Source organism: Hemicordylus capensis, chromosome 5 (genome assembly GCF_027244095.1).
Source record: "Hemicordylus capensis ecotype Gifberg chromosome 5, rHemCap1.1.pri, whole genome shotgun sequence".
NCBI classification, from domain to species: Eukaryota; Metazoa; Chordata; class Lepidosauria; order Squamata; family Cordylidae; genus Hemicordylus; species Hemicordylus capensis.
The window spans coordinates 97,888,587-97,913,350 of NC_069661.1; the positions used below are offsets into that span (position 1 = coordinate 97,888,587).

Below are 24,764 nucleotides of genomic sequence, written 5' to 3' on the forward strand. Positions count from 1 at the left end.
GGAACCCAGCGTCCTTAGTTACTGTTTTCCCGGGAAATAGCTACAATCTCCAACAACTCACTCAAGACCGCCAAATAGAGATTCATCTCTCGCCTTAAATTTACACTCCTGAAATCTGAGTATGGTTGCAATGTTCCTCCTCTCCTTCCCGTTAAGAAGATTATACGGTAGGAAAGGTGTTTCTGAAACGATTTCGTGTATTTACAGTCGCTTTGGAAACAACACTCAAAAGCACGTTTCCACCTCACAAGCACCGTTTTGTGACGCGGGTGGGTCGGGTCGGGATGAGGAGGAATGAATAAATATTTTGCCTGATAAATATTCTGTAAACTATTGCGTAGTGAAAAACAACAATTTCTATTCCGCCAGTGCCTCCCCGTTTTTCAGACTGCCTGCCAGAGGTGACCACCGATTTCACGCGGATCAGCACACTCACGTGATACTCTTTATACCAACTCTCCAATTTATCCTGTAAAATCCTGCAGGTCTCGTTGCTGATCAGTCTTCTCAGGGTATCGGCCATTGCTCCCTCAGAGGTGGAAAAATAAGGGGGTGAAAAAACGGAGGGTCTAGGCTTGTCCTACGGAACTACTAGCATCGATGTTCTCCCCCCCAGGGTATTCTGCTTTTAGGAACCCCAATTGTTGGGGGAAGAGATCAGCGAGGAAATACCCTCTTCTGCTAGTGGCCCTGAGCTACGCTCAAACTTAAGCCCCCTACAACTCTCCTCTATGATTGGAGCATTTTATACTCGGCGATTGTTAAACAAACTGACGTTTGCTTTGCTCGGATGCCAGGGACGCCACGGCTGCGCGAAGAGGGCGCTTTGGTTGTAGCAACGCTGAAAACCCCACCTCCTCCCGCGCCCTGCCCTGCCCGCATCCTTCCTTTCCAAGCTCAAGGAAGATCCGCGCTAAGAAGGAACCCCGCTTGAACTCCACTCAGACAGAAAGAGTAGGGTTCCCGTATAAACACGCAGGCAGTCCGGTATATAAAATGTCTTAGTTTTGAAGGCCTTTTAGAATGAAGGTTTCCTTACGAATCACGAGATTTCCCACCTGGTCTTCCCCAAAGTCGCCTCTTTTCGGCTCCTGGTTACGGCGTATCGAGGTCTAAATTGGCCTGTGAAACGCAGCGTGTCCACGAAACAGCCTTTATAACGCACCGGAGACACAAATTTTGAATTGGGATAAAGCCCAAGGACTTTGAGTATTGTTGTATACAACACAGTGGCCGTGATTTCGGCAAGCATCTTTATTCGAGACTTCCAGTTGTAGCAGCACAAACCATCGGGTGTGGTCCTTGTTTTCAAGTCACTTGAAGCTGAAAGGAGAAGAAAGGGATGGGCGGAGCATCCTCAAATCCAATCCAACTGGAAAGAACTCGGAAAGGGAATAGCAGCTTAATGCCTTTGCTTCTGTGTTGTACCTCCACCAGTTATCATGCTAAGCCATGATTTCAGTCGCCTTTCTAAAAATAAACACTAATCTCCAGATAACGTTGAGATCTAACGCTTCAGTGAAGCAAGAAAAAATCTGTTTCTTCTTTTACTATATTTGGAAAGGATTAACAAAACACCAACGATAACCAAAAGGTTAAGACAAGAGAAGAAAGGCTGAAGGAAGTGATCGATCTTTTTTATAATCCCATCAATTAACACCACAAAGACTTCAAAGATTGCCTTCTTGCTGGTTGGGCCTTCCCAACACAGAGTTACATAAAGACACCCTCCCTCCCTTCCTTCCTTCCTTCCATCCATCCATCCACACACACACTACCCCTACTTATCTATCTACCAATTTATATTCTGTTTATATCTTATTCTGGCTCACACTCAGTTAACGGACTTAACTGATTGCATGTTAAAAGATTACCCACTTTCTCCCTAAGTGTTTTAAAGGTAAAATTGGCAACCTTCTGCTTGTTAGTCAGAAGGCAACCTTCTGCTTGTGAGTACCCAGAATGTTGGGGGCAATATGCTAAAATCATTGTAAACTGCTTAGAGAGCTCCGGCTATAAAGCGGTATATAAATGTAAGTGCTATTGCTATTGCTATTAGTCAAGCATTCCGGGTTAGCTGAAAGAGCACCTTGCCCCATATGTCCGTACCCAAACCTTCTTTGGAGGCCCTCCTCCAGGTGCCCCTGCCAAATGAGGAGAGGTGGGTGGCTACCAGGGAGAGGGGCTTTTCAATTGTTTCACCCTATTTATGGAATAGCCTCTCCAGTGGAGTTTGCCAGGCTTTGTCACTTTGTTCTTTTAGACAACAGGTAAAGGACCTTTTTGTTCACCCAGGACTTCTAAGATTTGTTTTGGTTTTTAACTAATTTTAAAATGAGTTTTAAAGCAGTTTTGTAATGTATTTTCTTTTTTGTCTGTTATGATTTAATGTGTTATGTGTTTTTATTATATGTTTTAATCCTCTGTTGTGAGCCACCAGAGAACAATTTGTTTATTAAATTATTAATTACTAGCTGACCTGGTGCAGAGCATCTGCGCCCCTAGTTCTCCTTGTCTTCCACCTCATCCCTTCAGCCCTGGCTGCTTGCTCTCGGCAGCTGGGCGGCTGGCCCTAGCTGCTGCTTCCTTTTACCAGATGGCGCTTCCTCTCGCCGCCCAGCAGTGGTCGGCCTGGCTGCCGCTTGCTCTTGCTGCCCAGTGCTTTCTCCCAGAAGCCAGCACCACTAATGGTGTGCCCGAACCGGTCCGGCAGCCATTCCAAAGAATGGCCGAACTGCCGGACCGGTCCGGCCCTGCCAGGTTCGGGTCCGGGTGGGGGGTATGTCTTTAAGGGCGGGGAGGGCTTGCTTAGCCCTCCCGCCTCCTTGCCCCCGCCAGCGCCCGTATTGAACACTATAGGGGCGCTGGAAACCAGCCGCCCCCCCGCCGCGAAATAACCCCTAAAACCAGCCAGCCCTTCCTCCCTCCCAGCTAGCTGCCCGCCCGCCCCCCACCCACTCACCCACCCACCCGGTCGCTCACCCGGTCGCTGGATAAAAAGCGAGAGGAGCTCCAGCACAGAGCTCCTCTCGCTTGGAAGGCCTCCAGCAGAATGGTGGCTTGCGCGCGCGCGCATGCACGCACCGCAAACCACACCGTTCTCCGGAGGCCCGGTCTACCCGCCAGGCGGGTAGACCGGGCCTCTGGAGAACGGCGTGGTTTGCGGCGCGCGCATGCGCGCGCGCGCAAGCCACCATTCTGCTGGAGGCCTTCCAAGCGAGAGGAGCTCTGTGCCGGAGCTCCTCTCGCTTTTTATCCAGCGACCGGGTGAGCCACCGGGTGGGTGGGTGAGTGGGTGGGGGGCGGGCGGGCAGCTAGCTGGGAGGGAGGGAGGGCTGGCTGGTTTTAGGGGTTATTTCGCCGCGGCAGCGGGGGGGGGCGGCTGGTTTCCAGCGCCCCTATAGTGCTCAATACGGGCGCTGGCGGGGGCAAGGAGGCGGGAGGGCTAAGCAAGCCCTCCCCGCCCTAAAAACAAGGCCCCCCTTCGGTGCCGGTCCGGACTTCTCCGGACCGTGCACATCCCTAAGCACCACCGCTTCCTTTCACCAGCCAGTGGCCACTCACCTTCCTCTCCCCCTCCCCTCGCTCATGAAAACTCGTGAGAGCTGCCACGCATGGGATTAGCCACGGGTATGTCTTAGCGAATTAAATATATCATTATTGTTGTTTTTAGCATTGATTTCTTTAATGGTTTTTAATGCCTTCACGTTTGAGTTACAAGAAGATATTTTCCTTCCTAAAATAAACAGTATCAGAAAAATCAAATAACGTGCTGAGGCAGCATTTAAACTGGCAGAGAAAACTGTTAAAAAATTGTGAGTGGGGTGGGAAGCTACCCTGGAAGTAGACAATGTCTACAACATCCCTGGAAAACAAAAACAAAAAGCAGCCATGGCTGTAATCTGACATTTATTTATTTATTTATTTATTTATTTATTTATTTAACATATTTTTATACTGCCCAAAACTTACGTCTCTGGGTGGTTTACAACAAAAACAAAAAGTTAAAAGATTAGCTAAAACAAATAAATGACAAATTAAAATATTGGTTAAAATGAATGACAACAAAAAGTAAAAATTATCCACACTAGTAATTCTTCAGCATAATCCCCTCCGCTTACCTAGGTCATGGTGGAGATCTACTGGGCTTGTCTGACAGTGACTCAGAGTTGGGCCTTCTCTATAATAGCCCCCAAGCTTTGAAACACGCTCCCTGCTGAGATAGGAGGCTGGCGGCCTTTCAGAAGGTCTTGAAAACACATCTCTTTCAGCAGGCTTTTATCTGAACCTTTTGATTGTAATTTTAACTCATCTTAACTGTTTTTTGTGTGTTTTGTTGTAAACTGTCATGAGATTCATTGAGTGTCAGCACAGAAATGTGGGGGTGAGGGTGGATAGACCAAAGAGCCAGTTTTCCATTAACCTTGTTATAGATGTGGATGTTGTTTATTTATTTATTTTACTTTATTTTATTTTTATTTATTTTTACATTTACATCCCGCTCTTCCTCCAAGGAGCCCAGAGCGGTGTACTACATACTTGAGTTTCTCCTCACAACAACCCTGTGAAGTAGGTTAGGCTGAGAGAGAAGTGGCTGGCCCAGAGTCACCCAGCTAGTATCATGGCTAAATGGGGATTATTGGCAAGAAGTGTGAGGTAAAATCTACAATTTAATAAACAAAAGTGCCCACTGATTGTTGGGAGGCAGTAATCTTTAATAGTCGTCCCCCCCCACCATATCTTATACATATGTCAGAACCAAAAATAGCCTCAAAAATACACAGGTCTTCTCTTAAGCGCTAACACAATATATTCTATAACTTCTATATATTCTTCTCTTAATATAATATTCTATATATTCTTCTCTTAAGCGCTAACACAATATTTTCTATAACTTCATGTCCAAGATGGGGAAAGGTGCATGTGCTGAATTTCTACCTACAGCACAACTATTTAAAGACATGCAATCCCAACTAAGAAAGAAAGAAAGAACTTATTGTTTGCTTTGCTTTGCTTTCCCAGTCTTCCGGATGTTAAAAAACGGCTTGCACCACCCTCTTCCTTTTCCCTTATTCTTTGCCCCATGCATAAACCAGGAGCTTGCTATATCTCACTCTCTTTCGGGAGCTTTATATAAATAGAATCGATCGATGTCCGGTTTTACCCTTGCCTCTCCCACACCTCCTCTGGGTTTTTACCTTCCCTCTGACTCCGCACCCCCCCCCCCTTTAATTTACTTAGGATGAGTCTTTTTTTGTTTTGTTTGCTGTTAATTCTGCACACTAAGAGCTAAATTAATAATATCCAAAGTGCTAATAATACTTTGCAGCCATTATAAATGCCTCCCCCTCTCCCTCGCTGCTCTTGATTGCCGCCAGACAAGCGCTTCAATCTCTGCCACCAAGAAGAGGACTCTCCTCCCACATCCATCCCAGTCTCTTTAAGGATTAGGCATGATGACGGGAGTGGAGCGAAGGAGGAGGGTCTCGTCGCAGTTAAGTCTGGGAGAGGCGCAGGAAGGGGAGGGCTTGAAGATGGCGGCTACTGCGGCGCCAGCAGCCACTGCCTCGGAACAGGTGGGTAGCAGTCTCTCGTGCTGCAGGGCTCTGGCTGGCAACTGGGTGGCGGAGGGAATTCCACCGTGCTCGGTTGCTGTTCCCAAATGTTGTCCTCGCAACCCGGGCTGAGAGAGGAAAGGCTGCTCCAACTAAGACGTCGGCCCAAACCGTTAGGCGGCGGACGTCTGGCAATGGCATGGAGTCTGGGGTGGGGAGCGGGGAGTCCCGCCCTTCTCCAAGCGCCTGCTGGGGGGTTGCAAGGAGCCAAGCAGCCCGGCCAGTGGCGGCGCGCGAGCAGCACGTAGCGGTGCTCCTCATTTGTCCCTCAGGACATTCGGGGGGCTCGCGGCGCTGGGTCTGTTTACCGCAAAGCGAGCCCCCATTGAGTTCAGCGAGACGTCTTCCGAAGGCAATGTGCGTAGGCAGCCCTCGTATCAAAACAGAAATAGCACACTACACACGCGCTCTCTCTATGGACATGAGTTACATGCAGCGCCTTCGTACTGAAGGTCCCGATGCTACTGGGCTCAATAGCGGCGAGCCCGTAAGGGGGACAGGAGAGTTGGCGCGCAGAGCTTCCGAGCATAGGTTCGTGTTAGACCTGCATAGGAATTTCACTACTTCGAAGAGGGACAAATGAGTTGTTTTGACTTCTGAATGTGGTACCTGTGCAGAGACCTGCCAGGACGAACCACAAAGTGGGATTATTCCTCTTCAAGCGTTGTTATGGCACACATGCAGAGGGCTGTGTATCTTTAAGCGCGTACAATTCTATTCATATTTAGAGGACTCGCATAACAAATGGTTTAAAACTTCATTGTGGTATCTTATTTGTCCCGTTTCAGGAATAGTTCAGTGGACAACATCCAGACTGCTAAATCATGGCTAAGCACTGTTTGCATATTTGCCTGTGCTTTTAATATGCATTTCCCCCAAGGTTTCCCAGGCACTGTACTATTGGACTCTTCCAGTTTTCGTTTTTTGTCTAAAATAGTTAATCTTACAAAAAGAAATCAACCTGTTATTGCATGCACTGTGGGCAAAATTCATCGCTGAGATTTTCTAGCTGTTTGATATATGTATAGTTTAGTTACATAAAACACAGTTGCTAAAAAGAAATGACTGAACTTCAATAGAAACTGAAAGAACCACTAAGGAGCATTTGCAGGGTGAGTGCCATAACCCTACTCACTTTGGTTACAAAGTCCTTCTAACTCTGCATATACATACATTAAAAACATATGCTAATATTCTTTTCTCCATAGAAGCATCTATGTAGGAAATCATTGTCACATAAGTAGTCCTCAGCTGTACTAGTTCTCTTTCTCCACAATATAACTGTTCTCTGCAACAAGCTGATATATTTATTATTTATAGATACATTCTGATCATTTTGAAAATAGTTTTGTTTTAAATCTACTAGCTGAGTTTTTGATAATAGTTCCTACATGGCAATCATAGTGTGGTAAAATGAAAACTTTCATATGATTTTTGTTAATGGTGTAGCAAGTTTGACTTAATTTATTGTGATATTTTAGCAAAGCTCAAATGGCCCTGTGAAGAAATCAATGCGTGAGAAAGCTGTGGAGAGGAGAAATGTAAACAAAGAGCACAACAGTAACTTCAAGGCTGGATATATTCCCATTGATGAAGATCGTCTACACAAAACTGGTTTGCGGGGCAGGAAAGGCAACTTAGCTATTTGTGTGATTGTCCTCCTTTTTATTTTGGCTGTCATCAATTTGATTGTAAGTATATGAGTCTATAAAAGGCATGTTTGTACTGATATTGTAGACTGTGCTAGGAGCAGGCAACCTTGGCTCTTCAGCTGGTTTTGAACTACAGCTCCATCATCCCCAGGCAAAATAAGTTGTGATAGGGGTTGATCGGAGTTGTCGGCAACAGCTGGAGAGTTGAAGGTTGCTCACTCCTGGATGCTGTCCTGTTTTAGCTTTGACATGACTTGGTCACTAACAATGAACCCTTGTGAGTAAGCAAGGCAGCAAATGATTGTCTGTTCTGTTAGCTCACCTGCGTAGCCTCTTCCTTCTCACCTATAGGGAAGGAAGGGGCTAAGAAACTGGCTAGTCATGCATGAGATGTCAGGGTCAAGAGATCTAGGAAGATGTTTATTTTTAGATTTGGTCAATGAAAGTTTGGTCAAAGAGAAATCTTGAGGGGATGGAGAAGACAGTCTGTTGTTTGGGGTACTTTTGTGAGGGTAGCACTGCTTGCCTATGTGTTTGCTTTCTTGCAACCTGCTCAGTGTGTATAATTATAGTTAGTTTCTTATAAATGCCATCAAAAATCTTCAATGCCCTTGCATGCAAAAGGTATCCTAGAACTGCCATGGCTTGGAAAAGTGGGAGTGCAAAACAATGTATGTATTTGGTTGTTGGTGTGAATGGTTCATCGCATTCTTGACACCATTCTAAATGGATGTTCTTGTTTTTAATGCTAGATAATTATTGCTGCCCTTAAATTAATGATTTTTATTATCAATGTACAGGATTTCTAACCCAACACATCTAATTGTTGTACATGGTGTCATGTTGCAGTACTAGAGATTATAAATATTGGGTGCCGTTTAGCTCTATTAAAAGCCAGCAGGAGTTGACTTTAGTGGGATTTGACTTTTCTCAGTAGTATGATCCATTTCAGAGAGCTTATGCTCAATGACTATAAAAACTCAAACAAATTCAGGCACTGACTGAGTGACTCTCACACAGATGTTGTGCAGAGCCACCAACAGGCTCATACTCCAATATGGGTTGTGCAAGTTACTGATTATATGAACCAACTCCTCTGCATGGTGCACTCGGCGCAATTGTCGCAGTCCTATTTTAAGTCATGGATAATCTGAACCAGGTGCTAGACCGATGAGGAATGACTGTTTTGGAAGTTTCACGTGATTATACAAAATCTGCATTTGTCTTTTACTAAGCACATTAGTGTAAACTCATGTCTGATTTATGGTTAAATTGGGCACTATGGGAAGCTGGCTCTAAACTGGCAAGCATTACCATGTAGCTAGTAGATTACAAAAAAACTGTAGCCAAACATTATACATGTTTACTTGGAAGCAAATACACTGAGACAGCAATTCTATGCATACTTACAAGTAAACCCCACTGAATCTAAGATAGGGGTGTGCACGGAACCAGGGGCAAAGCTATAATTGAGCGAAAGGGTTCAAAGAACACAGGCCCCCAGCTCCTGAGGGCCCTCCAGCTCCATCCCCCCCTATTTTCTTCATTATCTCCCTCACTCTGGGGGTCCACCAGAGAGAGGGATGAACACGGGTCCCCTCTCCCCTAGCTACACCCCTGCACGGAACCGCCAAACTGCGGTCTGGCACTGGGGTGGGGGGTAGCTTTAAGAGCGGAGGGAGGGTTTACTTACCCCTCCTGCCGCTTTCCCCGCTCTGGCGCTGTAATTGTAGGAGTAATTGGGGTGCCAGGATACCTCCCTGCTGCCCCTTCCCTGCTGTTGCTGTAAAAAAACCTCCCAAGAGTCCTTTGCATGCTCTCATGTCACAGAGACATGAAGCGCGTGCACAACGTGCGCACACGCAAAAGACTCCTGGGAGTTTTTTACAGCGACAGCGGCGAAGGGGTGGCAGGGAGAGATCCTGCCGCCCCAATTACTCCTACAATTACGGCGCCAGAGCGGGAAAGCGGCGGGAGGGGTAAGTAAACTCTCCCACCGCTCTTAAAGCTACCCCCCACCCGAACCAGACTTCCCAGGTCTGGACCGGTCCAGAGGCCTTTACAATGGCCTCCGGACCGGTCCGGGCCCATCCCTAATCTGAGACTGCTTCTAAGTAAGCATGTGCATGAAACAGGATTTGCATTGTGTTTTGACCTCGATGTAACACTGATTTTAAAAAAGGAATCCGGGAAATTACAGGCCGGTTAGTTTAACATCTGTTGCAGGCAAATTGATGGAAAGTATTCTCAAGGATAAAATGGTTATGCATATAGAAGAAAAGGCCCCACTGAAGGAGGACCGGCATGGTAAATCTTGCCTCACTAACCTTTTGGAGTTATTTAAGAATGTCAACATGTGTGTGCATAAAGGTGAGCCAGTTGACATAGTATACCTGGACTTTCAAAACGCTTTCGATAAAGTTCCTCATCAAAGACTCTTGAGAAAACTTAGCCGACATGGGATAAGGGGGACAGGTTCATGTGTGGATTGGTAATTGGTTGAAGGACAGGAAACAGAGGGTAGGAATAAATGGACAGTTCTCTAAATGGAGGGAAGTAAGAAGTGGGGTCTCCCAGGGATCTATGTTGGGACTGGTGCTCTTGTTCATAAATGATCCACAAGTTAGGGTAAGCAGCGAGGTGGCCAAATTTTTCAGATGACATCAAACTACTTAGGGTAGTGAATCCAAAAGAGATTGTGAGGAGCTCCAAAAGGATCTCTCCAAACTGGGTGAGTGGGCAACAAAATGGCTAATGTGGTTCAGTGTTAACAAGTGTAAAGTGATGAATATTGGGGCAAAAAACCAACTACCCAACTTTAGATATATGCTGATGCAGACTGAACTGTCAGTGACTGACCAGGAGAGGGATCTTGGGGTCGTGATGGACATCTCATTGAAAGTGTCGACTCAATGTGCAGCAGCTGTGAAAAAGGCCAATTCCATGCTAGGGATCATTAGGAAGTGGTTTGAAAATAAATCTGCTAATATTATAATGCCTTCATACAAAACTATGGTGTGACCACATTTAGAGTACTGTGTACAGTTCTGGGTACTATACCTCAGAAAGTACATTATAGAACTGGAGAATGTTCAGAAGAGAGCAACCAAGATGATCATGGGCCTAGAGCACCTTCCTTATGAGGCAAGGCTACAACACCTAGGGCTTTTTAGTTTAGAAAAAAGACAACTGAGGGGAGACATGATGGAGGTCTATAAAATTATGCATGGTGTGGAGAAAGTTGAGAGAGAGAAATTTTTCTCCCTCTAGCATAACACTAGAACTAGGGGTCATCCCATGAAACTGATTGCCAAGAAATTTAGGACCAACAAAAGGAAATACTTTTTCACACAATGCATAATCAATCTGTGGGATTCTTTGCCACAAGATGATGTGACAGCCAACAGCCTGGATGGCTTTAAGAGGGATTTAGATAAATTAATGGAGGGCAGGTCTATCAATGACTACTAGTTGGAGGGTTATAGGCCACCTCTAGCCTCAGAGGCAAGATGCCTCTAAATACCAGTTGCAGGGGAGTAACAGTAGGAGAGAGGGCATGCCCTCAGGTGGACTAGATAGGCCTTGGGCCAGATCCAGCAGGACTTTTCTTAAGTTCTTAGGAAAGGCAAAATGGTCAAAATGTTTCGACAAAACAGATTCCAAACCTTGCGAGTGTTTTAGCAGTAGGGAACTCTAAATACCCCATTGTTCCCCATGGGTAGCTCTTAGGGACATCAAATTGGGTTGTGTGTTGGGGCTTAATGGGTGCTACAGACCATCCAACTCATAAAAGAGATGGGTAAACAGGCAATTTTTAACCTTTCCCCACAAACTCACATAGGGTCCTGTACACAGGATCCTATGGGGATATGCCAAAAAGATTTTAAAAAATTGTTAAATCACCCACTTGCTCATCTCTTTTGTGGATTGGGTGGTATGTAGCACCCATCACGCTCCAACACAACACACTTTGGTGTTCCTAGGAGCTACCCATGGGGAACATTGGGGTATTTCAGGTTCTGCATTGTTCCCTGTGCCTGGAACAAGTTGCACTCACAGAGTGCATGGACACAAACTTTGCATTGTAATTTGCAATGCATTTTGCAACCCTGCCTAAAAACACTGCAAAAGCATATGGTGAAAGAAAATCTGTCTCTCTCAACACAGAATACACATATGAAACACAGTCCAAAAATGGCCACACACAAAAATCACTGACCCAGAATCCACTGCCAGCCACAGTGCCTGTGCTACAGTAACCTCATTGGTACAAGTTGCTCTCTCACACACAATTAGGACTCCTTATGTTACTTCCTAGCATTGCAACAGCTGCCACAGCAGCTCTTTAGCAGCAAGCTCAATTGGAGCAACTTCAGCCACGTTTTGACTGAGTACACCTTGCAATGCAGATTGCAGAGCAGTCAGTGAAGCACAAGTTAGTCTCAAGACCAGACATGGAGTTCGGCTTGTCACAACTGTTGCCAAGAAATATTACACACAGCTGTCACTGTCCATTCCTTGCCACAACATTATCTCTCAAACAAAATAAATTTGTCAATCTGAGATCCAGCAAAACCAGAAAGTTATAGCACAGCATCTTATACTCCTAAGAAAACCACACAAAAAAAACTTTCCACAAAATCAAACCTTCCTCTTTTCCATCCTGCCTGCCAAAGAGAGAGAGGAGGACAGAGAGTTGTCCTCTGGTGCAGACAGTACTAAGCTAGATGGGTCAATAGTCTTAACAGTAAACAAATCTAGGCTCTTACCGTGAGAAGAATACTTCTTTCTTCTCCAACGTATGTATATCCCACACTGTGACACTGTTGCCTCAGGCTGGTGCTGGGCTCCATATGACAGCCTGACACATTGGTCGGGGCACTGGTCCATCTCATCATTGGCCATGGCGGGGGCATGCATGTGTGTCTACATGTGTCAGCAGCACTAACGGGCAAACTGTGACACACCTGGTTTGGGGCTTGGACAGGGTGGGGTGAGCTACTAGTGGTGTTGCAGTGGGTGGGGGTGACCATGAGTCACTCATCCTCCGTGGCTAGTTCTCGATAGCACAGCAGCAGGAGGTTAGCCTTCAGGAAGAACAGTCACTGACCAGCCTTCAGGAAGACCATCAAACACCATAGTTGACCCAAAGACCGAGTTGAGCATATGTTATATCCCATGTGTGGGACCAGAAATCAGCTGAGACAAAGCCATGGTCGTCATGAAGGACATGAAGTCCCAAGCTACATCAGACAAGGCAGCCTCAGTATGGATGTTAAAGTCTTCCAAGACTTAACTGCCTTGGGATCCTCAATATCAGTCAGTTAGTCAAGTTTATTTATGGTCAAAGACCAGAAATCATCCTCAGTACCATATCCGAGACTACCTTGAGCAGCTTGGGCAGGGAGACAGACAGTGGGGTGGGCGTTATGCCAACATAATCCCAACTTTGTCTCACAATCCCAACACTGCATGCAGGCACTCAAAATTGGTCAGAATAGTGGACAGGGCATCTGCTAAGGGGGATGGTCTCCCAATGAACCAGGACAACCTCACTTCCCCACCCACCCTGCCTTGCCTGATGCACCTGGAAACATGGTGGACACAGCTGTGAGAAATTTACACATCTCCCCCACCATCCAACCAGGTCTCCGTAATGCACGCCAGGTCAGCGTGCTTATCCAGGATAACCTCCTGGATAGCTGTGGCCTTTGTATTTATAGACCTGGCATTTAATAGCACCAGCTTCAGGCAAGGTGGGCTACTGGGAGAGTTACTGGGGTCTCTTTGGATGGGAGAAGGACTGGAGTGGAGAGTGTGATGGCTTTGATATAGCCAATGTGCCTTCCCCTCACCTAGCATATCTTCCTCCCACTGCCATATCACCCGCTGCCAAAAACCACCTCAGTTGAAATGACCACCTCAGCTGGAAGAGCCTCCTCTGGTAGACTACAATCAACTTGTAATCTACCAAGTTGTATAGTTCGATTATAAGAGAAGCATTTTTTCTTAAAGATATTTAGTTCAACAAAGTACATTTCACAAACAAAAAATATGTTTGGTTTACTCCTTTAGATCACACTCATAATCTGGGCTGTGATTCGTATTGGGCCCAATGGCTGTGACAGCATGGAATTTCATGAGAGTGGCTTATTGCGATTTAAACAAGACTCTGATATGGGAATTATACATCCATTGTACAAGAGCACAGTTGGAGGTCGACGTAATGAAGATTTGGTGATTGTTGGAGAGAACCAGCCAGTAAGTTTCTTTATAACCCCAAACAGCAATGCCATCAAGAACTTGAAATGTATAAAGAAAGTTATTACTTTTGATACAATATACCTAACTTGTTTTTGAAGATTGTATTTCAGCAAGGGGAAACGAAACTCAGTGTTGGAAAGAATAAAACTTCAATTACGAGTGATATTGGCATGGAATTTGTCGACCCACGGACTCAGAACACATTGTTCAGCACTGACTATAACACTCATGAGTTTCACTTGCCAAGTGGAGTAAAAATTTTGAATGTCCAAAGAGCTTCTACTGAGAGGGTAAGGACAATCCTTTACTCTTTTATTTCCGTTGGCAAGCTATGTAATTTGTGTTATGCTCATAGACTTACAGTTCTGTTTGCATTGTGACTAGAACCTAAAGCAAGTTGGAAGATCCAGCCCATCATGTCACTCACTGTCCTTGTCACGCTACACACGGAAAATACAGCATTTGTGTGACGAGGCAAGCACCATAACAGTGATGGCCGTGCTTTCATGATTGGCAGCCTGTGGTTACAGCTCTTCCCTCTTCACAAAAATGCTGTCTTTTCTGTGAGCAATGCAACAAGGGAGGTGAGTGATGGAGAGGGACCTCTGACTCGCTTTTGGCACTTGTAAGCATGTTGAGCAGCATTCTTTTGGACACATGGATAAGGCTTAGGATTCATATGGATATGAAGAATCATATGACCAACTTCCTGTTTGTGTTTATATACTCTATGCACAATAGAATAGCAATCTAAGTTGTACTTGCATACTGTAGACCAGCCACCATATCTTAACCAGTTGCCCACCACATACATCCCTTTGAATGACAGCTTTATTAAATGAAGGTGCAATACTAAAAATACTTCTCTGGGAGTAAAGCCCATTGAAGTCAATGGGACTTATTTTCAGATAAAAATGCATGTCTACAGCCTATTGCCCTATCTTGTGGGTGAGTAGGGTAGTAGTAGCAAATGTCTTTGAGCTGGAAAAAGCTCATCTTTAAAAGAGCTGGTAGAGGCAACTGCAGTAGAATCCTGGCTCACCTGTCAGGGGCGTGGGGAGATGATAGGTTTCTTGTTTGTAAGCAACATTAATTGTTGGGTATTTTTGTTTTCCTTGCAAACAAGTAATATGGAAGCCAGAAGTTCCATTGAAGTCACTGGAACTTCTTCCCATGTAAGTGTGCATAGGATTGAGGCTTATATAATTTTGCAGCAAGAATGGTAATTCATGGTTAATTTGTTATGAATAGACAACATAGATGTGTAGTCCAGTCCAAAAAATGTTCACTTCAGAGTAAATCCTGCAGAGTTCAATGGGACTCTGCCTAGTTTAGATATGGAACATCTACATGGGCAGAAGTGGCAAGGTAGGCAACTGGAGCGCAAGTGGAGAAAGACTACTTGAATCCAACAGATTACGACACAGAGCACATTTAAAGATCTAAGCTCAGGTAATACGTGCAGCAAAGAAGCGGTTCTTTTCTGTGCATATTGCATCTGCGAGCTCATGTCCAGCAGAGTTGTTCAGGGTTGTGAGGGGGTTAGTACGTGCCCCTGCTTCCTTGAATCAGAATTTGGAGCCATCAGTTACCCGCTGTGATGTTTTTAATGAGTTCATTGCGGACAAAATCTCTCGTATTCGGGTCGACTTAGGTGGAGACTCCACAATTATTGTGGTGTTTAAATTGGTGATGTCCAGCAATGCCTCTTATATAGTTCGGCTGGATCGGTTTCTGTTTGTGACTCTTGAGGATGTGGACAAGCTGCTTGGAGTGATGAGGCCTACCACTTGTTCTCTTGACGCTTGTCCGACATGGCTTGTTCAATCTACCAGGGAGGCTGTTGTAAGAGGCCTGGTAGAAATAATGAATGCTTCTCTGAGGGAGGAAAGGGTGCCTCCTTGTCTTAAGGAGGCAATTATTAGACCTCTTCTAAAGAAGCCTGCATTAGATCCCCCAGAGTTGTGCAACTATAGGCCTGTCTCCAACCTCCCATGGCTGGGCAAGATAATTGAGAGGGTGGGGGCCTCTCAGCTCCAGGTGGTCTTGGAGGAAACTTATTATCTAGACCCATTTCAAACTGGCTTCCGGGCAGGCTATGGGGTGCAGACCGCCTTGGTCGGCCTGATGGATGATCTCCAATTGGGAATTGACAGAGGAAGTGTGACTCTTTTGGTCCTTTTGGATCTCTCAGCAGCTTTCGATACTATCGACCATAGTATCCTTCTGGAACATCTGAGTTGTGGATGGGAGGTGCTGTCTTACGATGGTTCTGCTCCTGCCTCTCAAATTCCAGATGGTGTCAATTGGAGACTGTTGCTCTTCAAAATCTGAGCTTATGTATGGCGTCCCTCAGGGCTCCATACAGACTCCCAGGGCTGGACTGGGGGCACTGAGAGGGTGGTGGAATGTATGTGGGGAGGGTGCCTGGTTTTGAGCAGAATGGGTGCTTAAGAGTGGGAGTATTCACTGCTGCCGAGTGCGGCGGGGCACAGGGGCACCCTGCGGGTGCGGCGCACCAGGAATATGCCCTGTTGCTCTGTGGGCCAGTCTGAGCCTGCAGTCACCAATACTCTGTAACATCTACATGAAACCACTGGGAGAGATCATCAGGGGATTTGGTGCAGGGTGTTATCAGTATGCTGATGACACCCAGAGCTACTTCTCCATGTCAACATCATCAGGAGACGGTATAACCTCCCTAAATGCCTGCCTGGGAGCAGTAATGGGCTGGATGACGGAGAATAAACTGAATCCAGATAAGACGGAGGTACTTATTTTGTGGGGTCAGAACTCCAGAGACTATTTTGATCTGCCTGTTCTAGATGGGGGTCACACTTCCCCAAAAGGAACAAGAATGCAGTCTGGGAGTGCTTCTGGATCCACACTTCTTCCTGGTATTCCAGGTTGAGATGGTGGCCAGAGGGGCTTTCTGTCAGCTTCGGCTGATACACCAGCTGCATCCGTTGCTTGAGATGAATGACCTCAAAACAGTGATACATATGTTGGTAATCTCAAGACTTTACTTCTGCAATGTGCTCTATGTGGGGCTGCCTTGGTACATAGTCTGGAAACTCCAGTTGGTACAGAATGCAGCAGCCAAACTGGTCTCTGGGTCATCTTGGAGAGACCACGTTACTCCTTTGTTGACAGAACTACACTGGCTGCCAATAGGTTTCTGAGCAAAATATAAGATTGCTGGTTATAACCTATAAAGCCCTAAACAGCTTAGGCCCTGGGTATTTAAGAGAATGTCTTCTTCATTATGACCCCCACCACACATTGAGGACGTCTGGAGAGGTCTGTCTCCAGTTGCTGCCAGCTCGGCTGGCGGCCACACGGGGATGGGCCTTCTTGGTTGCTGCCCCGAGACTGTGGAATGTGCTCCCTACTGAAATATGATCCTCCCCATCTCTGACAATTTAAAAAACACTTGAAACCTCACCAGCCAAACTTTTTCTGCTTTTAAAATTTTTAAGTTTTTAAATCAGTTTTTAATTTTTAGATTGCCTAAATTGTTTTAAGATTTTTGTGTATGTTTTAACTTGTTTTATGTTGTTAATCACCCAGAGACGGAAGTTTGGGGCGGTGTACAAATTTGACGAATAAATAATAAATAGATAAATAAATAGTCTGCTTAAGATTGCAGCCTCCATCAAGTATTTTAACATGTTTTAGTCAAACAGTTGAGCAGCACAGCTTTTAGAACAAGGAAAACTGTGCAACTGGTTTGCTGTAAGAGATTGCTATTTTTAGCAAGCACATTGTATAGTTATACTCTTTCTTCTCAGATTACCAGCAATGCTACCAGTGATCTAAATATAAAGGTTGATGGGAATGCCATTGTCCGTGGAAATGAAGGGGTTTTCATCATGGGCAAAACTATTGAGTTTCGGATGCGGGACAATATGGAGCTAAAAGCCGTAAGCAACTCTAAGATTTGCAGTTTGTTTACAAGTCTTCAAGTAGCTATTATTTTGTTCAAACGTTTATATCCTGCCTCTCCAAAGCTTACAAGTGTGGCCTAAGACAAAAGTTAGCACACATTCTAAAATCCTGGGGGAAAAACCCAGCCCATAAACGCTGAAGTGCAGCTGTAGCTAGATCTCATTAAAATTCAGTAGCCAAAAGCCCTTTGGAACAGGTGGATTTTACATGTTCTCCAGAAGACAAAAAAGACATGAACTCTGAACCTTATAGGGGAGGTCCTTTCATAACTTTGGGACAACAGCAGTAAAATGCACACTCCTCACTTCTGATGTTCCTATCACAGAATATAAACAGTGTTGCACAGGACAGTGTTGCCAGCTATGTTTTTAAAAATTGTAACACTATCGCATGTCATATAGTGAGTATGTGCATTTGTGTTTCCCTCCTCTAGCCCCACAAAAGCCTATTCCTACACCATGTTTTCACAGTAGCCAGAAAGGTTCAGGAACTGAGGTCACCTCCTCTTGGGGTGGGAGCCAGCCACATATCCAGCAAAGCAGTTCTAATTGCTGCTGTACTTAAGTGGCGGACAAGCCTCTGGTACAGGAGTGCAATGCGAGTTAACTGATGGGGGGATATTGGTCAATTGGTCACTAAGGTAATTGGTCGCAGGTGATTGGATCTTGTTATCCACCTGTTCCAAAAGAGTCAACACTGCCTTGACAGCACTTGATCAGTCAATCAATTGGCCAAAAAGCAGCTGAGAAATACTGGTCTGTATAAATGTTCCTTAGTGGTTTTAAGAGCTATGGAAGTCACTCTACCAGGACAAAGACGTGAGCAAATTAATGTACGGAGGGGGTTTAAAGAGGCAAATGGAGGGAAAACTGGATGCTGCAGCACTGGAGTATAAAATCAGGCTGGCATTCTTTCAGAATTGCTAAGATGGAATAGTAGTCTTAATAAGGAAAGGGACCCTAGCTTAGTGCTGGAGTGCATTCTGCAGATGAAAGTCTCCAGTTAAAGGATCTCATAGCAGAACTGAGAGAGTCTTCTTGGCACCCTGGAGAGCTGCTATCACTTGGACTAGAACATAGTGGAAGAGAAGGATCTACAGAGAGGATATCTGTATATGGGAACTTCATATGTTCCATTAATCTTAAGCTCTAGTTTATTTCCATTTTGCTTTTAGAGCATTATTCATTTGAAATAATGGTTAACCTCTATTTTTTAAAAAATTATTTGACAGGACAACAGCATCGTCCTAAATGGAAGTGTGATGATAAGTGCGTCTCGACTCCCAGGTGGTACTCATGGGGAACAGCTTAACAATGGTGACTGGGAGCGCTACAAGCTTTGCATGTGTGCTGATGGAACTCTGTTCCGTGTTCAGGTGAAGAGCCGCAACATGGGCTGTCAAACCTCAGTCAACCCATGTGGTAATACGTATTAAAGGCAGAGGAAGGCACTATGGCAAGGTGGAAGTGGTAAATCCCACTTGTATTAACTATTGCATGTTTGCAAGGAATTTTTTTCTTTCTTACAACAGTTTTTTCTTACATTACATGAAGCACTTAACACAGGATGCTCCAATTTAGATTGATTGTATCAATGTTTCAAAAAAGATTTTATGCTACATATGACTGCTTTTCAGTAAGACAGACACAAGCATTGCTTCAGGGGTGTTTTTGCAATGTTTTGTGCATTAAACTCTACATTCTGATACCAAGAGAATGTGGATTCATGGGGGGAAACCGGTAGGGATGTCCACGGATAACTTTGGCGCCGGCAGGGGTAGTACTTCAAGGGCGAGGGAGGGTGTACTCACCCCTCCCGCTGCATTTCCCCCGCCGGCGCTCTGTTATCTTTAAGCCCCTCGAGGCTGTTATCTTTAAGCCCCTCAATGTTCCTCCCTGCCGCCCCATTTCCCCCATCGGCCAGAAGTAGCGAGTGTGCATGCGCCCGTTGCGTGCACGCACCCATCTGCCATGCACACACACAACGGGCGCAAGCGCGCTTGCCACTTCCGGCCGATGGGGGAAATGGGGCGGCAGGGAGGAACACTGCCGCCTCGAGGGGCTTAAAGATAACAGAGCGCCGGCGGGGGAAATGCGGCAGGAAGGGTGAGTACACCCTCCCTCGCCCTTAAAGTATTACCCCCACCGGCACCAAAACACCAATACCACCACCCCAAACACTGAAACATTTCGGAAGCCTTTATAATGGCCTCCAAAACGTTTTGGGCACATGCCCAGAAACCGGTTCTCCTAATTATGAAACCTGTCCATACACTGTCAATTGTAAAAGGCTCAAGTGGCTAGAAATTGCATACCTGCTTGCCTGCTGGTTACTCTTTTGTTTCCAGCTATGTTCCTCTACCAGTGCATGCATGTGTACACTGGAGGAGATTGTTTTAGTTTTCTCACTTTAAAACATATTCCAATCCTGGGTTACATATGAACTTGGAACTGTGGTTTGCTATCTCTCTCCTTTTGCTGTATCAACTTTTTTGTTGCTATCTCTTTATCCCCCCACCCACCCACACATTATGCTTTAGAAAGCCAACACATCAAATCACTGTTTGTTGCTGGTTTGATATCCTAACTTGTTCTAACTAGTTAGTTAACAGACCACAGTTTCCCGAGTTCACATGTAACACAAAATGAGAACTCTTGCGGGGGAGGTAGGATATAACCTCCCTCTTAGGTTCATTGTGTAGCAATAACTTTTTGCAAAGCCCAACATTCCATGTGCATTAACAAAATGTGTATGCAGTTGTGCAAGAGCACTCTTCTGCAATGCAAAAATTGCAGAGAGTTGCACAATGGATGGCCACTGGAAATAACGGCCATCCAACATACAACTAGGTTTGCACAAAACTTGTGTTTGTGCAAGATTACTCATGTGCAACTGTGCACGTTTCATATTAAGCAAGTGGAAAGTCCCAGATTCAGTCTCCAGTTTAGGGATGCACCCAAAATGTATTCGGCACCGGTGGGGGTGGTACTTTAAGGGCTGGGGAGGGTGTACTCACCCCTCCTGCCGCATTTCTCCCGCCGGCGCTCCGTTATTTGTAAGCCCTTTGGGGCAGCAGCGTTCCTCCCTGCTGCACTGTTTCCCTCATCGGCCGGAAGTAGCGACCGCGTATGCGTCTGCCATGCGCATACACGGCAGTACACGCAGTCGCTACTTCCAGCTGATGAGGGAAATGGGGCGGCAGGGAGAAACACTGCCGCCCCGAGGGGCTTACAAATGACGGCGCGCCAGCGGGGGAAATGCGGCGGGAGGGGTGAGTACACCCTCCCCTGCCCTTAAAGTACCACCCCTGCTGGCGCTGAAACCCGCCCCCCGCTGAAATGTTTCGGAGGCCTTTATAATGGCCTCCAAAACGTTTTGGGCTCAAGCCTACTCCAGTTAAATCATCTCAAGTAGCAGAACTGAGAGAGCCATGAATGCTTCTTTGCCCAGTCACTTTTGCAAGCTCTGGCTTTTACTTGAATTGTGTGAGCCCTTTAACTTATTGCTTTCGGCAGCAGTAACATAGGGAAATATCCAGACCTACATTAGTCATGATTAAGTCAGACCAACTTGTCTCATGGGCAGACATCCTAATGCTGTGATAGTTCAAGGCTGTTGCACTAGGTAGAATGCTAAAAGCTGGAGCTTGCTTTCCAGATTAGTGTTGTACTAATGTAAACATGTTTGTGCTTGCACAACAATGTGTGCAGCCCGTAGCATGCCTCATGTTGTGCAGGGAACTTTTGTGCAAGAATACAATTCCAAAAATCCCCATAACTTTGTGCAGCCACATGATCTTCTTGCATGGGTAGTCTGGATGCTTCCTATAGTTTTATTTTGCAGCAGAGGAAAATAACTTGTTCCTGAATTCTTTAGGGAGGGAAGCTGATCCCAATGGCACATAATTACCAATAACCTGATTTAATGTGTTTACCCATCAGCAACTCTGTACCCTAAACTCCCAGATTTTTTAAGTATAGCTTGAAAAGTACTCTGCTGTTAAGGGAAACTTTTTTTAAAAAAAAGCAGATTCAGTACTTGTGTGTGTCAAACTTCTTTTTAAAACAGGAACAACTTAAATGCAGTTTAGAAGGTCAGTGGAGATTTTTTTTTTTAAACTAAACACACTAATTTTAGCTGCAGAACTGAATTGCATCAAATCTGCAGAAAAGTAGAAATCCACAATACCACATGAACTCTTGCAAGCTATGTTGAGAAACTTGAACTATTTTACATAATTGTTGGCAATCAACAGAAATGCAGATTCATTACTCTAATCATTTTGTAACACAGAATACCAGTGATTAATTTAGGCCTGAATTCAGCAAAGCAGTTCAATGAGTTGTATGTGTTTAGGGTCTTAACTGTATGGGCAGAGATAAATTAAGTATGATTAATTTCAGGCTGTTACGTTTTACTGCTTGTAATTATCCTCTCTAATGTGTTGTATTTAAATAACTATGGGGTGCTAACATTATTGACCTGCCTTTTATAGACCTGATGTAAGGACTGAAGAATAATGTATCAAGCTTTGAAAACTTGATGTGCCATATGAATGCTAAGTATTATTGATGCAGCCTCAGCTCAAGTTTAAGTCTGGCAGAGAACAAAGCACAGACACCTGCCTGATTCCATCAAAATGTATGGGATAATTTAACATACAAATCTTAGAACAGCACTGCAATTTATCAGTGGGGCTACTTCCCACTTCTAAGGTAATTGTAAGTTACAACCTCATTCAGATGTACTCAAAAGAGTGAGGGCGGGGGTAGGCACGAAGTGTGGAAGAAATAACTTATTATCAAAAGTAGACAAGTGTATTTGTATTGTGCATTGTTTTATATTGTAAACAGCTTTGAGATTTTACTGAAAAGCGGTATAGAAATCAAATAAATGTTACTAGTAGACATTTGAATAGCTTTCCAGTAGGGCAGTATGCCCTTTGACGCTGTTTGAGGGCCTTTTACAAGTGCTGCCTTTTCCCATTTAATGGGAGCAAGTTTTCAATAACGAAATACTAGAACAAAAATTACTACTGTAGCTGAATTAGGGGGAAACCAAATAAGACATAGCCCCCAATTATGATTTGGTACCAAAAACTTCAAACGGGCTTCTGCTTAGAAGAATTCAATTAGAAACAATTTCCATAGTCCAGTTCCTGTCAAAGGTTGTGAGGACTATAATATTGGAGGCTTTCATTAAGGCTGTCAATTCATTGTATTGTTTCGGTCTTCCTCTTCTAATACTGTGTAATGAACTTACTGTTTTGAAGATAAATAACTGCATAAGTTAACTCATTTATCCTCACACTAGCATACCCAGCTTCTAGATGCATGCACCTAAAGCACTTGTGCATACACAGGGACGTGCTCAATATTGAACTTCCAGCTACATCAGATGCTTCTTTGGGAAGTCTTGCACCTTTCCTGAGCTTCTTTTTGGGAGGCTGGGGAAGGTCTTAAGTGTTTTTTTAAATGCACTAAGTGAATCATGATGCAGCTAGCCCAATTAAAGCAGTGTTAAGTTCAGACCTTTCTTTCACATGATAAAGTGCAAGTTAATCTGTCAGTTTAGTTAATGCTTTTAGATTTGTTTTTTGCATGTTTGGTCTAGGACCGTAAATAAAACTTGACTTGACTATTTCGTTTAATACCCGTAGATTAAGTCATCTAAGGGTATTGTGTCAAAACTTCTAAGTTTTGAGAACTTTCAGAAGTGGTGTACCAAGTCCTTGGGGCAGCCTAAAGCAGGATGCCACCTGCCTTACCAACCCCACCCTCTGCCATCAGTCAGGCAGGCCACTGGCTCACCTTGTTAGCCTCACTGCAGGACTGGAAGCCCTGTGATGATAAGTCAGCTCTTTCCTTCTGGTGGCGTTCAGTGTTCTCTAGCCAGCATTAAACATTAGCAGCTGATCTGTCTCCATCTTTCAGGGACTTTTGTGTTTTATCTCCTCCATATGAGGAGCAGACAACACACAGAAGCTAGTTGCTGGAGAGCAGAGCACACACATATGTGAACACTGACAGCTACAATGTCTGCTGCCTACTTCCAACTAGCCTGTTACTGCTGGCTGTAATAGGCAGCAGCAGTCTCTCCGGCAGTGTTGGCTAGCTTTCACATGCACATGTTCATTTTCCAGAGTGCACACATTCGAAAGTGCCAGCCAGCGACACCTGGATGGCCACTGCCTGTTACATGCAAGCAGTGACATGGCAGGCAGGGCATCGTAGCGGCTGCTCTTCCTAGGAGTAAGGGTGCTGCTCAAAATCATGTCACATGCCATATTTGGCATCTGGGCCACAGGTTGCTAACCCCTGCTCTAGGCCATTGTGCAGAATTTCCAGAAAGCTTGCTGTCGTTTTACCTATTAAAGCAAGGCCCTAAATGCAAACCAGAAATATAGAATTTAGATGGGCTTTTAACTGAACAGTCCAAAACAATCTCTGCCCATATTTTCTCCATGCTGGCACTGTTGCTATTAATAAGGTTACTTTATACAAAACAAGGTATTGTTTTACATGTGTTAACTAGTGCTGTGTGAGTGGGGGCAGGCAAGCAGGGGAGGGACGGTTTCTTTGACAGGGTTTTCATGTATTTATACCGTCAATTCTGATGTGCTCTGTTCCTGTTACATAGGAAGTTCCTGTATGCAGTTGCAAAAATAAACTATATTAAACCAGTCACTTTGGAGTGAAGCTTTTGAACTCCAGTAGTATGAATAGCTTGAGAGCGGGACCCCAGTTCAAATGTTATTGGATGATTCTTCGTAAGGATTGCACACTTTCTATTACATAGCAAGAGATAGGTCCATGCCTTGCTAACATTTGGCAGTTTGTTACTCAGACTTCATCTAAAATGTGCAGATGAAAAGGACTAAAAACATTTCTAAAATGTTGATTTTAGAAATGATTCTAGCTTTACAGCTTTCCATGACAAAATTCAGAGAAATAGATCTTTAAGAGCCACAGAAATCAATTTCTGAAACCAAACACAAATACTGTTTATTTGTGAGATACTGGTTTTACACAAACTGCAGCATACCAAATTCAGATTGTGGTATATACAGTACTTCAGTCAGACTGAGCCATAGTACTTAAAGCACACTTCCAGGTTTGCAATAGGGAAAAACCCAGGGACAAAAAGCAGTCAGTCAGGTAAACTGCTGTTTCTGCAACAGCAGCATGCCACAGTAGAAACTGACTATACAACCCACATTTTCATCCCAAATTATAATCAGTTTTAAACTGAGGTTTAATTCTATGCATTTACATGAACCATATAA

At 44.7% G+C, this 24,764-nt stretch overlaps 2 protein-coding genes across 11 annotated transcripts in view; one reads left to right on the forward strand and one right to left on the reverse strand.

Annotated features, from left to right (window-relative positions):
- The window catches only part of SPATA18 (spermatogenesis associated 18), a 40,246-nt gene extending 38,902 nt beyond the window's left edge, over positions 1–1,344 (reverse strand). For 5 of the 8 annotated variants that reach the window (XM_053256620.1, XM_053256611.1, XM_053256613.1 and 2 more), the window contains exon 1: positions 437–853. In XM_053256620.1, coding sequence (XP_053112595.1) covers positions 437–523 — 87 coding nt within the window. In that variant the 5' untranslated portion in view covers positions 524–853. Of the gene's footprint in view, positions 1–61; positions 84–436; positions 854–1,058 lie in introns of those variants that run through there. The other 3 variants (XM_053256612.1, XM_053256616.1, XM_053256618.1) reach the window with 3 other exon arrangements.
- Positions 31–24,165, forward strand: SGCB (sarcoglycan beta). Of its 3 annotated transcripts, none has more exons than XM_053256627.1 (7): positions 5,424–5,576; positions 7,097–7,306; positions 13,343–13,528; positions 13,630–13,821; positions 17,323–17,454; positions 18,711–18,948; positions 21,975–24,165. In XM_053256627.1, the coding sequence occupies exons 1-6, from the start codon at positions 5,454–5,456 to the stop codon at positions 18,912–18,914; spliced, it is 1,047 nt and encodes a 348-aa protein (XP_053112602.1). In that variant the 5' UTR covers positions 5,424–5,453; the 3' UTR covers positions 18,915–18,948; positions 21,975–24,165. The 3 variants fall into 3 exon arrangements, with proteins under 3 accessions (XP_053112604.1, XP_053112602.1, XP_053112603.1); XM_053256628.1 differs by having other exon boundaries at positions 18,711–18,854; XM_053256629.1 differs by lacking the exons at positions 5,424–5,576; positions 21,975–24,165 and adding an exon at positions 31–167 and having other exon boundaries at positions 18,711–19,281.
- Positions 24,166–24,764: the final 599 nt, after the last annotated feature.

Bases quoted from the DNA above. Each gene is read 5' to 3' on its own strand.
- SGCB (XM_053256627.1), top strand. From the start codon at position 5,454: ATGATGACGGGAGTGGAGCGAAGGAGGAGGGTCTCGTCGCAGTTAAGT. The intron at 7,307-13,342 runs GTAAGTATATGA...TTACTCCTTTAG, and splicing joins TGGCTGTCATCAATTTGATT to ATCACACTCATAATCTGGGC. The intron at 17,455-18,710 runs GTAAGCAACTCT...ATTATTTGACAG, and splicing joins ACAATATGGAGCTAAAAGCC to GACAACAGCATCGTCCTAAA.